Source organism: Pygoscelis adeliae, unplaced genomic scaffold (assembly GCF_000699105.1).
Source record: "Pygoscelis adeliae isolate BGI_AS28 unplaced genomic scaffold, ASM69910v1 Scaffold10, whole genome shotgun sequence".
Lineage (NCBI taxonomy): Eukaryota > Metazoa > Chordata > Aves > Sphenisciformes > Spheniscidae > Pygoscelis > Pygoscelis adeliae.
Genome location: NW_008824053.1, coordinates 10800279 through 10815485, shown reverse-complemented (window position 1 = coordinate 10815485; position 15207 = coordinate 10800279). Strand labels below are relative to the sequence as shown.

Below are 15207 nucleotides of genomic sequence, written 5' to 3'. Positions count from 1 at the left end.
TATTTTCCCTTCCTTTTCTGTCCTATTAAACTGTCTTTATCTCAACCCATGAATTTTACTTTTTTTTTCCTGATTCTCTGCCCCATCCCACTGGGGCGGGGAGTGAGCGAGCGACTGTGTGGTGTTTAGCTGCCTGCCAGGTTAAACCACAACAGTCCTTTTGGCACCCAACGTGGGCACAAAGTGTTCAGATAATGACAGATCTGACCAGAGCGTGTTAAGGCAAATTTGTTACAAGCATTCATTATATTGGTTTAATAGTCGCTGGTCACAATGTTGATTAATTTACCCTCAAAGTTGTCGTGCTTGTTCTCAAAGTTGTGTTATGTAACACCTTACTTGCTGTGTATGTTCCCTGTTGTGCTGTTTATCACCTCTGGGAGCTGGATTAAGGATACCATTTTGCTGCGGTGTGTAACACTGGTTTATGATATGATAAAATTATTGGTCATGAGACTAATCAGGTATTTGTACTCGGCATTGCTGTCATTCCCGTACCTTGGGAGCCACGTTTTGGAAACTATTAATAATTACACTCTTTACCTTTTCTCCTCAGGGAACCAATCTGTGGGGGAGACAGGGGGGACACTTTTCCCCACTCCTTTCCTTTCTCCTTCAAGGCTAGTTACAACGGCTCTTGAGAATTTTGAATATCCTTGGGACGTTCAAACCAGCATGTTCCTATTGCTATGTCTCCTGAATGCGGTTCAGGTCTTGTTTCAGGTTAAACAATTATTTAAGAATACCATCCAGAGATCTACCCCCACGACAGGCGCTGCGGCTACTCCAACCCCGGTGACAGGCACTGCAGCTGAACCAGAGAACCAACCCATGCCTGTATCGGTCACCGCCCAGTCCATGGCAAATGGTAGGGCTGCGTTTCCACCCCTGGGGCAGTCTACATACAGCTCCTGCTGCAATGATCTGGAGCTTGCCCAGAGCTGCAGGCTATGGTGCCTGTCTCACACCTTCTTCATGAGACAGGTATTAACTTACACTTGCCAGAGGGAACTCCTTCATAAAACCTGTCACTTGGCATTACCAGCCCACATGTTGGCCCAGCAACCACTGCCCAAAGCCTGGATCCCCTAAAGACATGAAAGGGCAGATCCTCCAGAGTGTCAGAGCATTTAGTGTTATCTGTGTTCATTATCTCAGAAAAAGATGGTCCTTCCCATGTTTGTCAGCTTCTCCTCAGACTTAATCTAACACTAAAGCTAAGTAAGACAAACCAAAGATTTCTTTCATGAAGACAAAAGATAAAGGTTTAATGATAAACCTCTTGTTTATAACAAAAGGTTCACACGGCTCAATAGCAGGACATCTTTCTCATACTTACTGTTTTATCTAGGAACACTTAGACTTGTCTCAGCCATTAGAGCTGGAGAAACAGTCCACACAGTAACTCCACCTTCTGCATCTGACTAGGGCAGCCCATTTCTTTTGATACAAAGAGGTTATTAAAAGTCTATCTAGCAGACTTGCATCTCTTTAAAACATTTTCTGGGTATTACATTTTTCTTCTCTCCCTGTACTGCTCATGAGGGGCATTGTTTGCATTTTAACTCTAACTCCTCCTTGCCCAAACGATACAATATACATATGCAATTCACCACCTACTGAAGCAGATAGCCTAGGAAAGATGTAGTACATCCATCACAGAGGTCTTTACAGATAAGTCAGACAAGTATCTGCTGTTCCTGACAGACAGTATTGATTGTGCTTTGGTCACAAGGATAGACTAGATAACCTTTGAATTATTTCAAGCCCCACAGCTGAATTAAGCAGTGGGAAAAACATTCATGTGACCAGCTATTCTAGTGACATTCGAGTCTTTGGGTTTAGAGCTTTCATAGACTTAACACAGAAAGCTTCGTCCAAACTGTCCCTTTCTGTTACAGTAAATTCGCACCCATCTAAGCCTTAACATAGTAGTTAGTTATTAGAGGACACCTGCCCTCAGCGTCACCTGTGATCTACCCACCTTGTTCCTGGCCTGTGCAGGTGTGCCAATGGGGAAGCCCAGCCGGAGAACCATGCAGGGAGCTTTGGAGATGATCCGCACCACATAAAATGAGGAAGGTGTGGGATCCTCAGAGCTAGAGAGGAGGGATTAAGACAGGGCTGAAATAGCACGGATCTTGCTGCTCTGTCATGTCAGGCCAAGTGGAGGCCTGCTCCGCAGAGCTCAACAGCCCACACAACTTGGCAGCAACACACATCAGTTCTAGCATGCAGAAACCCCCCAGCTGGCTTCCCTCTCCCTCTGGGCTGCGCCTGGAATGCAGTGGCAGCAGTTCAGAATATGCAGGGTTTTATACCCACTTGTCTTGCTCTTATTCTCTCCTCTAGACATCTGCTTCTAGCCCATCACAGCATCTTTTCCTAACTGGATCTTTGGTCTGGCCATATGCCTGATTCCCCACATGGGACTGCTTCAGAGCCACTCACCTGTGTATCAGTTTAACGTAGGAGTAGCCCTCCACCAGCACAAAGCTGCTCCAGTCCCGCAGCAGGGAGGTGAGCGCTGAGTGAGAGATACGGCACTGGATGGTGCTGTAACGGCCATTGTTGCCCGGTGTGTGCAGGTGCTTGGGCACAGGCCTGCAGGGTGTGACAGAAAGCCATTTTAGAACCACAGTTTCTCTTCTTCCCCCAAAGCCCAGAGAGACATTGCTACATCCATTCCAACTCATCCTCTGACTGTTACATCAGCCTTATTCCTCCACAGCAGCCAATACCCAAGCACCTCCCCTACCTGTGCCTGTTGGTGAGAGCCACACTCCCTGAGCGCACAGGGATCCTGCTCTCCACCTTGCAGAGAGCACACCCTTGTATCATTTCTATCTCACTCCATGCAATATCTGGCTATTATTCACATAACTCTGCAACTAGGACCAGCCTCCGGAAAACAATGCTTTTGGGGAAGATGTTTTCCAGCAGCAAACAGAAATATGTGGGATAGCTCCAACTGGATGGTGCACACCCCCTGCAATCAGGAAATCCAAACCCAAGAGGGACTTGAGAAACAATTTATGCTCCTGAGAACAGCCCCCGTCTTGACAAAGATGACTTCCCAACCCGCAGTCCCTCTCAGATAAATGAGCCTTCACCATCCACCAGGTCCCACTAGCGAGGCCCTTCCCTTGGCCACAGGCACCTGCAAGACAGCTGCAACTCTGCAACTGAACTGAACTGGATGCCCTGCTTTCCCAGGCTGGCCCACACTGTGCATGCAAGTTCAGCCCTGCCAGTTACATACGTGTCATGCTCCAGAAGGAGGACTATACGATGCATGTGCAGCCACCTCTGCCAGAAGTTGGCATCCATGGAAAGAATAGGCTTCCAGTAGGAGGCAAACTGGGAATGGCTTGAGTCAGACCCACTGTGCTGCAGGGATAGCACCTGAGAAAATGACAGGGCAATATTCAGGAAGAAACTGTCTGGTTCCACCCAGAGAGAGCAGGAATTTCTTTAGTGGCTGAGCTGTATAGGCCTAGAAGGCTAGCCACATCCCTGGCTTTCGGTAACTGCCTCTCAGCAGAATAACTAAGTGCGTTCACATTGAAACAGGCAGTACAATATAAGCAAAAATAAATTAGGTTCCTGAAATGTCAATTAGGAATTTAACTACTTAGCATCAAGTAAATCAACCGTGGAAAAGATGTCATATGTAACGGTGTGCTTTCTGATTGAGAGGGGGATATATGGCTTCTGTCAGCAGAGCAATTAAACACTGAGATAACTCATCTGAGAGTGCTCATGCACATAGGGTACCAGCAATGGGTGGCATTGGGCAATTCTAACATGTTTGTATGGTAACACTGTGATTCCACCAACTACAGCAACTCTGCTGACACAGCAATAAAGTGGTGGTCAGCCATAAGATGGGATGCTCCAGATATACTGTGGAATACATAACCCTACATAGCGAAGATTTACTAGGAAAATCTAAAGTAGTAAAGGGCTTAAGCAATAAAATTAAAGGGATAGTTGTCTTAAGTTAAAGCTCCCCAGCTTTGATATCTGCTAGTCGTCTTCTATCAATGCCAAGGACACTGCTAGCAGGGAACAGATAATATGCTAGCGCTTCTGCTCAGTGAGCTTCAAGGAGTTCGAATTTTGCAGTGGAAACTATTAGCTCATATTTTGTTTAGTTTCTGCTGCGCAGATGACAAGTATCTCTCTTGAACCTTCCACATGAGTGCTCAGAACAATGAGCCTATTAAACAACTATTCAGCACATCCTATATCTTCACCTGACAGTGCTGAGCTACATCACTAGGGCACAAGACTATTCAGCAGCAACTCCACACATATGAGGTATCCATTGAAAAAGCATGGCAAAAATAAGCGTCTCAACCTCCCCATCAGTCTCACACAACACATCACTACAGGACAAGGCTTCACAGCACACTTAGGAGACTTGCTGTGGGGCTCAGAGGTGTAGCTGTAGCAATAAAGACATAGGGTGATGTCTCAGAGGGGAGAAAGTATGGGATGGGACGTTAACAGGCACCGCATTGCACCTGAACTCGTTACTGAGCAGGACAAAGAGCAAGACATGAAGCCTGAGAGTTACAGAAGATCTTGATTGCCTGTTGGGACTCAGCATCCCCTGGTGCAAGACAGAATAGGCAGGAAGGACAACCTATCCCACATTAAATGGGAGAGAGAGGGAACATACCGGAGTGGTGGAGCCTGGGGGGATGTAGAAGAGGGGCACCCCGTTCTTGGTGCTCTCAGGAATGGTGAAGTGTTCTGGGACTGTGTCAAAAGACTGCAGATGAACCAACATCTGATCTGTCTGATTGATGCTGAAAGAGAAGAGGCAGTTAACCACAAAAGCCCACGCTCTCCCCCTTGCTGCCCCAGTCAGCCCAGTGCCTGCACACACAGCACTCCCTATGTATTGGGAGCCCATCTACACCGACATAGCTTTCTACGGCAATGCTGGGATTCAATGCCTGACTGCAAAGAGCACATTAAGGGAGTTCAAGTGTAACAGCCTAATATATAAGGAGGATGATCAGAGTTGGGAATGAAGTGCTAGAAAAGGAATCTGCCAAATAGCAGGGAGCAACGGTCAACCTGGCCAGGAAATCGTTATAACCCACAGGCCCATCAGGCCTAGAGACATGAGGTGTTGCTCCTAGTGTGACCATGCAGCACAGCTGCACATCACCTCCATGGGATGGCAGTCTGTGCTGGTTTTAGCTGTGATAGAGTTAATTTTCTTTATAGTAGCTAGTATGGAGCTGTGTTTTGGATTTGTGCTCAAAACAGTGTTGATAATACAGGGGTGTTTTCGTCACTGCTGAGCAGTGCTTACACAGAGTCAAGGCCTTTTCTGCCTCTAACCCCACCCCACCAGCGAGGAGGCTGGGGGTGCACAAGAAGGTGGGAGGGGACACAGCCAGGACACCTGACCCCAATTGACCAAAGGGATATTTCATGCCATATGACGTCATGCTCAGCATATAAAGCTGGGGGAAGAAGAAGGAAAGGGGGGACGTTCAGAGTGATGGCGTTTGTCTTCCCAAGTCACCGTTACGCGTGATGGAGCCCTGCTTTCCCGGAGATGGCTGAACACCTGCCTGCTGATGGGAAGTAGTGAATGAATTCCTCGTTTTGCTTTGCTTGCATGCGTGGCTTTTGCTTTACTGGTTAAACTGTCTTTATCTCAACCCACGAGTTTTCTCACTTTTGCTCTTCCAAGTCTCTCCCCCATCCCACCGGGAGGGGAGTGAGCGAGTGGCTGTGTGGTGCTTAGTTGCCGGCTGGGGTTAAACCACGACACAGTCAGAGTTAAGGTTTGCATCACAGGATCAGGACTCAGGGGCAGCAATATCTTCACCATGAAGCAATCTTAAAGACTAGGTCACAGGCCAGTCTGAGTCTTTTCCTTGGCTAGACAGCAAGCTTGTTGCCAGTCGTGCCTCTTCCTCAGAGCACATTCCTTTGGGACCCTGGGTTGGTATGGCCACCTGCATAACCCATGCCCCAGCATGCCAAGGAAGGAATTTCTTGGTTGTATCAGACACTGGAAACTGCTGGGGATGGTGCGGCTCACCTCTGCAAGGTGTTCCAGAAGCGCCGGATGACTGTAGTGCGGTACAGACTGGTGATAGGCTTCCTCATGGTGCAACTGATGTCATGCAAGATGTCATAGCTTCCTTCCATCGTCACCTCTACCCATGTGCTGCGCTTTGATGGGTCCAGGGGCCAGGGTGTCACAGCTAAGTACTCTATCCTCATGTTATGCTTCCAAAGCAGCACTAGTTTCACCTCCAGCTGAGACCCACCTGCATGGGAGCAGAGGAGTATGTTCAAGTGCCTGTTTCATACACATCTGAGCTTTATCTCTGACCAGGGACTCCAGAGTACTGTAAGGTTGTTCAATTGCTATGAGGAGGACAAAGTAATCTAACAACTGTTTGCTCTAGCTGAAGTCATTCTCTCTCCTCCCCAACAGAGGGAGGCTTTGCTTACACAGTAGCATTTGGTGAACAGTTCTTTAAATGTACATGTAGTATCTACACTAGAGAAGGCAACTGAAACTCGGAGGAGGTGCTGACATTTGCAATGGGCTCTCTTCGTCACAGCCTCATCTTTGTTTCCAAGAAAACTGTTGCTTTGCACAGTTGTGCAGGGCCTTTAAGCTATAAAGTTTTCTCACCTGCACTCTGCAGAGTTAATCTATCCCATTGCAGAAACATGGACATTTGGACATGATGATAAATAACACGATCATAAACAACGTGGAAGGTAATGCCTGATTCTTGAATTAAACTCCATGTTCTTCCTGCACAGACAGTATTTCATGCAATCTAGAACTTCAAGCATCAAAAGCTTCTCACCATGTTTACCCTCCTCTCCTCCCAAAGTTAAGAAGTTAAGAATAAATATTCACCCATTCTTCAAACTGTACATTTTTACCTTTTTCTTTAAGCAGACCATTGCATCTCTAGCAAGATTAACACAAACACCTGACAGCAAGCCTCACTGAGCCAGAAGAGCAGAAAACTGTAACACTCCTGCTGACTGTGCATGTGTATTTGTACCGAAACAACCCAGGGAAACACATGACTTTCTATAACAGTGCCACGCTGCTGTTTCAACTGCTCAATCATCTATTCTGATGTCCAGCATGCTCTATAGTTTGCCGGACTTGCAGCATTTGTGAGATAAGTGCTGGAAACCGTCTGAACAGGTCACCAGCCTGGATCCTATGTTTCCTGCAGAGTTGCATTTGCTGCTGTCATAGGCACATCATGCCATCCCCATCACAGGCTGATTACACTCCATTTTAAAGCCGTCTTGCTTTTTGCTTCCATGGTCCCTGCTCAGAGGCTCCCTCAGAGTACTCTTCCCCCATCAACGTTTAGAAGAAACCTTCCAGAGTACATGCCAAATTCATGCTAGGTTGTTCTTTTGATTAAATTATTTTTATTCTAAGAAACTTCATTTCCATAACATTGACAAGGAGTCTGCACTAGGGGAAGAAATCCTTACCCAGTTTCAGCTGTTACTGCGCAGGTTAAACCAAGCCATGGTCATCAGCCTATGACAGAATATCCATTCCCCTTAACAGTCCCAGACCTTCCTACACCTCAAGAATTCATCTTCCCTGAACAAAGATGATGAAAGATGTATACTATATTTCACCTGTATTTCATCTGAGGGATTACTAGGATTTTATTTAAGGTCACTAATATTTTCCACAATGGGTGCTTTGCATTACTATAAATGCATTTGCCAGGGTTGTACCATCTGTTGCTTCCATATGAAGATTGTCTAGTTTATCAGAGAGGCTAAACAAGAATTTATAAAATTGTCTCTTTCCATTTCATGCTGTCACCTCATTCTTATTGCTTTAGCACTCATCCACTGCTTTCTGCACAACATTTTGGTTCTCATAACAAAGCCTTTCTACTTCATCAACAGCAAACATGATAAATAAATTCCTACATTTTTTGCCTAGATCATTAATGAAAATATTTCCTACTTCCACCTGTTTCCATTAGTCATCCTGGCTTCACTCCTACAATCCAACACAAGCAGAACTAAAAACACAGGCAAAATATTTGCTCAGTTTGAAGTCATACCTAGATGAATCTTTAGTTTGTTCTTACTGCAAAACAATCTATTTCTGATTCTTGACTTTACAGCTAACAACAGGTTTTGCTGCTTTGATTTCTTTCATAAAGTCCAGCTCTGGTTTTTAGAAAACTCACTTTGTCTTCCCAATTCCTGACACTGAGAACAGCCATTCTCACTGGCCAGCTCGTGCCCAGCCATTTTTGGTGCTGGACTGATTCAGAGAGGTTTTGAAAAATGTCCTCCAGGCTCTCCTCAACACACAGCAACACAAAATGGTCAGTGAGAATTTTTTTTTGTTACAGAGGGCAATCCTCTGACATTGTCCCAGAAAGAAACAGGAGAGGAGCTGAGCTCCATTACACGCCATGGCCCCACGGCTTCTCAGACACAGCTTCTCTCCCTTCCATACTTTCCAATCCTCCTCCTTTCGCAAGCACTTCTGCATTCCTAACTAACCACAGTAGCCTTCTAAATGCCTAAATATCTAAAATCAAATAGTGAGGGTAACCAGAGCACTTATAAATATCACAAACCTCTCCAGGCAACTCTGAGCACAAAGCTAGCTATTTATTCTATTTTGCCTTTGGCAAAGTGAAGCAGAAAAGCGACAGTGTCAAAGTCCACAACTGCACTCTTTTGTCTTGCTTCACAGCCAGCTGGCTCCTTAACAGCCTTTAGTTTGCAAGTTTTGGCAAAAGCTTTTGGCATACAGGTTAATTAACTGTTCTTTGTTATACACCTCTCTACAGAATGGCCCAGAGACCCCTGATTAGCCAAACATGCTTTTCCTTAGCAGAGGCAGTGCTGAACGTCTAAATGTCTTGATCTTTTGTAAACTCTAGTTTAAGATGTTAGTGCAACAATTTTTCTGATCACAGCCAGCAACTCCCCAGAGCATTTAACCTTTCCAAAGTATAAGTAACATTATCTGCTACTATTCTGAAGGCTGGCATAGAAATACACACTGTATTTTTGATAGCTCAGACATTTCATTTTTAAATTCCTTCTAAAAAAACTTCATTAAAACACACAGAAAGTATTTCTGGCTCAGGGAGCCCCTGAGCTGCAAAGAGCTAGAGAGTGTTCAAAGGAAAGAAAAAAGGAAAGGAGAAAGGAGTTATCATGTACGTTTACCCTATTCTTACTCCTCCCTGTGCACCTGCCCATAGCTATTCACCACAGAAGGTAACTCCGATCCAGTGCAGCTGCTCTTCTGCTCTCTGCTCTTGTGCAAACGGAAGACCAATCCATTTAGCGTTCCAAGGGCTAAAAGGCATCAGGAAGATACCTAGAGGAAAGTGCAGGGAGCATGGTGAACGTGTGGTGATATTTCTGATACATTCCTCCAGAGTCCAGGAATTTGCTGTTTTGCGATATCCTGAGCCAGAGGTTGTAGCTACACCTTTGTGCAAAAAGGTACAACGTGAACTTGTCTGATTGCTTTTTGAATGATTCACACCTGCTATCTCTTCCAGCATTTCTATATAGGACTTCACAGTCACCAAAGGCACTTCACCATTGCTGCCAGATTAAAGAAAGGCGCTCTCTCCAGCGCTGTCCAAGCTGTAAGCGAACTGGTGCACAGAAGGATAAAAGACACAATACTGAGCACAGCTTGGACAGAAACTGACTTGTCAGACTGCTTCATAGATATTCCTAGACAAGGAGAGCACAATGGACCTAATCTGCCTGGATTTAAGGGAAGTATCTCATGCTACCCCTACAGGAGATTGGTGAAAGCAATCTGCAGACATTACTAGAAGAGCTGTCTCAATGGGAACCCTTAGCAGATTCTTACTTTTAATAGAAAACTCCTGAAACAAGAAATTAGGGATCCTCCTGGAAGACCAACTTTAGAAATTGTCCCACCTAATATAATTGTTAGCAACCTTCCCAAAAAAGCTTGTTTAGATCCATTCAGTTTGTAAGAAGCATCAAGCCAAAAGAACTGCAATTCCCAGTCATCACACTGGAATAGTGAGATGAACTGAGTGAGATGAACTTAAGAGTGCTATTATGTGAATAATAGCACATTGAGGGACTACTAAACAAAAACCAATAAAACACCCCTAAGGACTCATCAGCTGGAAGCAAAAGGTGCGTGAAAGACACAGGGATTTCTGCACTAACAGTGCAATGCAATCATGGAGAAAGCTCATGTGATTCCTGGTCTATCAGATACGGTATTTTACTTCAGAAGCAGGGAAGTATTGCGTTACTGAACAAGGCACCAATAAAACCACATTTACAACACTCTTATCAACTGTTTCAAGAAATATGAGACCAAACTGTGAAAAGCGAACAACTGAAGGGAGAAAAAAAAAAGTGCTATTAAGATGAATAAACAGAACAGAAAGCCTGCCCTTACAAAAGGAGGCTGAAACATTGGCTTGCTTAACCTGCCAAAAGGAAGGTTACAAGGAGAAAGGCATTGTTCTTAAATACGTTTGTGCAATGCCAGAGAAGGAGGATAAACTTAATTAAGGATAATAAAGTCACACAGGTCTAATTTGGTCTGAGTGAGTTCAGAAAGGAAGCTAGAGAAGGAGCAATTAAGCTCTGGGACAATCTTCCAAGCAGAGCAGTGGTGTAAGATATTTACATGATTTTAAGGCAGACCATATAAATTCATAGCAAACATCATATGGCAAGTTTGGAATGATTTTGGAGTTATATCACAGACCGATTTTCTGATATAAAACATATTCTGTGTACTAATATCCCAAAAAGAATAGTGAAGACACTGGATCACCATGTGTTGTACACGTTTACGTTGCGTTTTAAGAATCCTAGGCTTTCTGCCGGTCATTGTGACAGTCAAGAATAATTTCTTCTCTTGCTTGCAATTCATAACTTGCATTTGGATTTTTTCATCTCCCCTTCAGTTAAAGCACTACCACTAGTCACAGCTGGAGATGGAAAGTTAGGTAGGGTTTACTGACACTCCTTGGGATACTCAAACCCCTCAAGGTCCCTGGTCAGCAGCTAGTTCTCACACTCCAGGTGCCATAACCTCTAGCGAGTCAGATGAGAGAACAGGACCACTGGATGGTTTTATGTTCTTCTAGTATTTGTCATGGTCCTGACTGATCTGGCATTTTCACCTAACAATATCCTTGTTTCCCCCAATTTCTTCCTTTGGAAGACTGCAGTTTGGAGGCATGAAATCTGTTGTACCAAAGGGCTCAACTTTGTGTTAGTATTTCGGAGTGCATCTAGCAAAGGACTAGAAAGGGATGAAAAAGGAGAAATATGGAGGAAATCCCAGAAAACTGCAAAACCCCAAGTTCTGTCACTAGTTCCCCTGCAATTGTGGGGACTCATTTCCAAGATACAGAGGGTCACAGTCTGTCTGTCGCTCCCCAGGCACTAACAGCCACAGAGGATGAGCCTGGCAAGTGCACAATTGCACAACAATACTGGACAGTCCTGCGTCAGGCAAGTATTCAGAAAAACAAAGTTTGGAGAAAATGGCTCCTTCCTCCACAATACCAGCCACACTGCTGAGACAGCAGACCCTGCACTTTCCTCTCAACAGTTGAGAACAGAGTCCTATCCGAGCCTCCAGCCCCCAACGCAGCACAGTCACCTTTCGTGATGTTGACCTCACGGATGCTGTAGCCCTCGCGCAGCCGGACTGAGACAACGCTCACGAGGTCAGCATGCACCTCCTTCTCAGTGTGCTTCTTCCTCCTCATCGCCAGAGCAGGGTTGCTGCTTGCAGACACCAGGTGCTCATTGAACAGTCTGTGCTGGGACACTACAAACGGCAGAGATAGGGTTTGTGAGGGAGCAACTCCCCTGCTCCTCATCCTACAGCAACAGCTCTCCCAAAGTGCTTTACAGAAGCTGCCAGGAACACTCGCTGGCCTGAAGAACAGTACATCCTTCAGGCACCACTTACACCCACTCCTGACTCTGCAACACAGCAAGCAGGTCCATTAGCATGGCCAAGAGGCCTGGGAGAGGGGCAGGGTGGGGTGCCAGGCCCTGCTTCCTCTGGGACAGCCTTTGTGACAAGGCATGCATTAGAGTTACACATTTCGCCTAGACAGACAGAAACTGCACAGCTGTTGCAACAGTCGCACAGCAAGCTTTTGGGCTTTACCCCTTTCCCTGGAAAACCTTGAATTCCCAGGTGCTTTCTAAAAGGTATCAGGATGTGGAAGCCTTGAGTTTAAACCACTAACACCTGATCTTTCTACGATCCAACATTTCCAAGTCCCAGTCCAGCTCTCTTCAAACTTGTCACTGTATGCGGCTTCTGCTGCCAAGTTACAGAAAGAGCAGATGGCACCAGCATTATCACCAGGGCATGAAAGGGAATTTCCATGTTTTACTGGTAACTAATCTCTCCTAGCATACTCTCAGTCACCAACATTCACAAATTAAGAACAACCAAGAGAGGCATTCGGGACAGTTCTCAGGGGTCTAGTTTTTCAATCCAAACTGCCATCTGCAAGCCCGATTAGGACAAGCTCTCCAGAATGTCCCAATCTGCAAGCCAGCCAGTGTGCAGGAAAGGTCGGACGAGGGCTTCTCACCCCTTCCAAGTTCCAACACAGCAGGCCTTACTGCAGTTTGCTGAGTGAAGTCCACAGAAAGGGGAATGGTGCAAAATGGGACATTAGTTTTCCCCGATCCACCCAATTCCTGGAACCAGGGAGTCACAGATGAGGCTGCATGGTTCAATAGTGCCCAGAGCCTACAGGAGGCATGGCCCGGAGGGGACAAGGGAGAGTATCAGCATAACGAAGCCTGGGGGAGTCACCCCAAAGAGGTGTGCTGTAAGACATCCATCTGCTGGAAGGAGGACATGCACATTCCTCACCGCAGTAGTATTCTGGATTCAGGGACTCCCCAGTACGCAGAAAGGAGTATAGCAGAAATGCTTTGTGATACACATTCAGATCCAGGCTCAGGGGATCCAGCTCAGGGCATGTGGAGAGGTAAGCACCAAAAGTGGCCATGGCGATGAATTTCATCAATTCCACATTGGGAACGTGGCCAAAGCTGCAATCGTACGAGTAGACACCGCCCACCTACGGGATGGATAAAGAAGATACCCGAGAGAGTACAGCAGTGCTGAGGAGAAGGCAGAGGACCGGTAAAGGCCTCAGACAGGCAGAGAAGTCCTCTCTTCCCCTCTGGAGGTGAACGCCACCGACAGCAACCCACCTTCCTCCCTCTGGCAGGCAGCAGCCCCCACACTCCCTGCTAGCAGCAGACATACCTGTACAAAGGAGCAGGCCACTGTGCCGCTGCGGAGCTGGTTGAGTAAAGTCTCGCACACAGCCACATCAGGGACGCTAGTCACACCATCCGTAATTATTATTATACCTGTCAACAAGGCAGTATCTTAGTGCATCTTCCATCTCAACCAGCTACCGCTCTCCCAGTATATCCACCAGAGATAAAATTTAGGCAGGGCAAAAGTAGAAAGGAAAATCCTGAGGTTGGTTCAGAGCTTCCAAGGAGTTCTGGAGCTGGCAAACTTCCCGACAAGGTACAGCAAAGCACTCGGGCAGGGCACAGTTCTGCACATCCTGGGTTGTCCCGAGCAACAGTCACAGCTGCGGTTCCTCACAAACTCCCTAACGTTGACACATGGCACGTGGCGCAGTGTTGTTCTCCCCATTCCCACCACCACAATTTGCCCACAGAGTGCAGAGCAAAAGCTGCTGTTGAAATTTCATCCCTAACAGAAGGGTCCATGCACCAGCCCTTACAAAATTAATAGCCTAAGGCAGGAGGAATACAACCCTTCGCAAACAACTGGGCAAACCTTAACCCACAGGACGAAGCCAACCTGCGCTGGAGTTGGAAGGCAGCAGCTGCAGTGCTAGAATCCCCTGCCGGACCATGCTGACGAGACCAACATCGGCAGTGACAACAGACACGCTGGGCTTCCTCCCAGATGGCTCCTGCACGTCACCAGGGCTCTCTTGGCTCAGGGGCGATAAATCCACCTGGAAAAGTAAATAAAACCCACAAGGCCCCATGAGGCAGACTTCAGCCTAGCTCTAGTTCTCACTCTCCCAAACAGACTTCAGTCTAGGAGCCCCATGGTACCACAGCCCTGGAGCACTTCAGCAGACTCCACTTCTAGCTTTAATTTCCAGGTGTTCTCAAAGTCCTGGTCACTCGGGCCCCTTAGGACAGCTAGGCAAGGCTGCTCAAGGGTGGAGGAAGGGGACAATATGCTCAGAGCTTCATTATAAGCTGATTTCTCACAGAAGGGGAAAGATGAGACACTTTGGGGTCACTAAAGCTCCTCTGCAGAGCAAAGCAGTTCCCGATTAAAGAGATGGTGAATACCTCTTTTTTCCTTATCATTTAGTAGACACTGCAGCTATTCAGCATCTACTCAAGCAAAGCCCAGAAACGCTGGAGAGGCAGAGACAGAGCTATGTCTCACTTATGAAGCACTGCAGCAGAGGGGGTAAGGAGCCTCGTAAGGACAAAGTCTAGTGCCTATACATTTAACTCTGTTCAAACAGCACTCGTTATGCAGTGCTGATATAAGCAAATGCAGGTAGGCTTCTCCTGCATCTTCTATGAAAAATATCCCCCAGGCAAAGCCTGAAATTTGTATAATTACACTGGTGAGGAACCTACTGCGTTCATAGTCCCCTCATCTCCAGAAGGCTCTGGCAGTTCAACCCTGTAATAAACTATTGCTTCACTTTTACTGCTAATACAGAGAATGGGCAAGACCCTCCCCTGCAAAGCTACAGATGATTGGAGCTGGGAAAAGAAAACTAGAACTAACTAAACTTGTGTTCTGCACAAATGGGAGCAGCCTGCGGCTGTGAGCAAAAAACCTGACTATCCATCACTTTAATTTGCCAGATGCCTTAAATTCAGACACTTGTTGACAGTGACACAGCTAATGCAACTTCAAAAGTAAAAAAAGTTTCAATCCCTGCCCTTCCCCTGGGGCCTCCCACCTCCACCCCACAGCCTGTGGCAGGACTCGCCAGTCCCTCTGGCCTACAAGTGCGTCTCTTTCCCCCATTTGCATGGAAGAAGTTACAGGGTAGTTTACTGTGAGAGAAATACTGCAGCAAGCAGGCATGCATAAAAAGCACTGCACAAACACCG

At 46.3% G+C, this 15207-nt stretch overlaps 1 protein-coding gene across 1 annotated transcript in view; it reads right to left on the bottom strand.

The window, feature by feature from the left end:
• Nucleotides 1–15207, bottom strand: part of SZT2 (seizure threshold 2 homolog (mouse)) — a 66130-nt gene that overhangs the window by 46272 nt on the left and 4651 nt on the right. The window contains 9 exon segments of the mRNA XM_009333910.1: nt 1985–2099; nt 2452–2604; nt 3263–3405; nt 4688–4817; nt 6074–6305; nt 11693–11863; nt 12935–13145; nt 13337–13443; nt 13913–14072. Of these exon segments, the coding sequence (XP_009332185.1) occupies nt 1985–2099; nt 2452–2604; nt 3263–3405; nt 4688–4817; nt 6074–6305; nt 11693–11863; nt 12935–13145; nt 13337–13443; nt 13913–14072 (1422 nt within the window).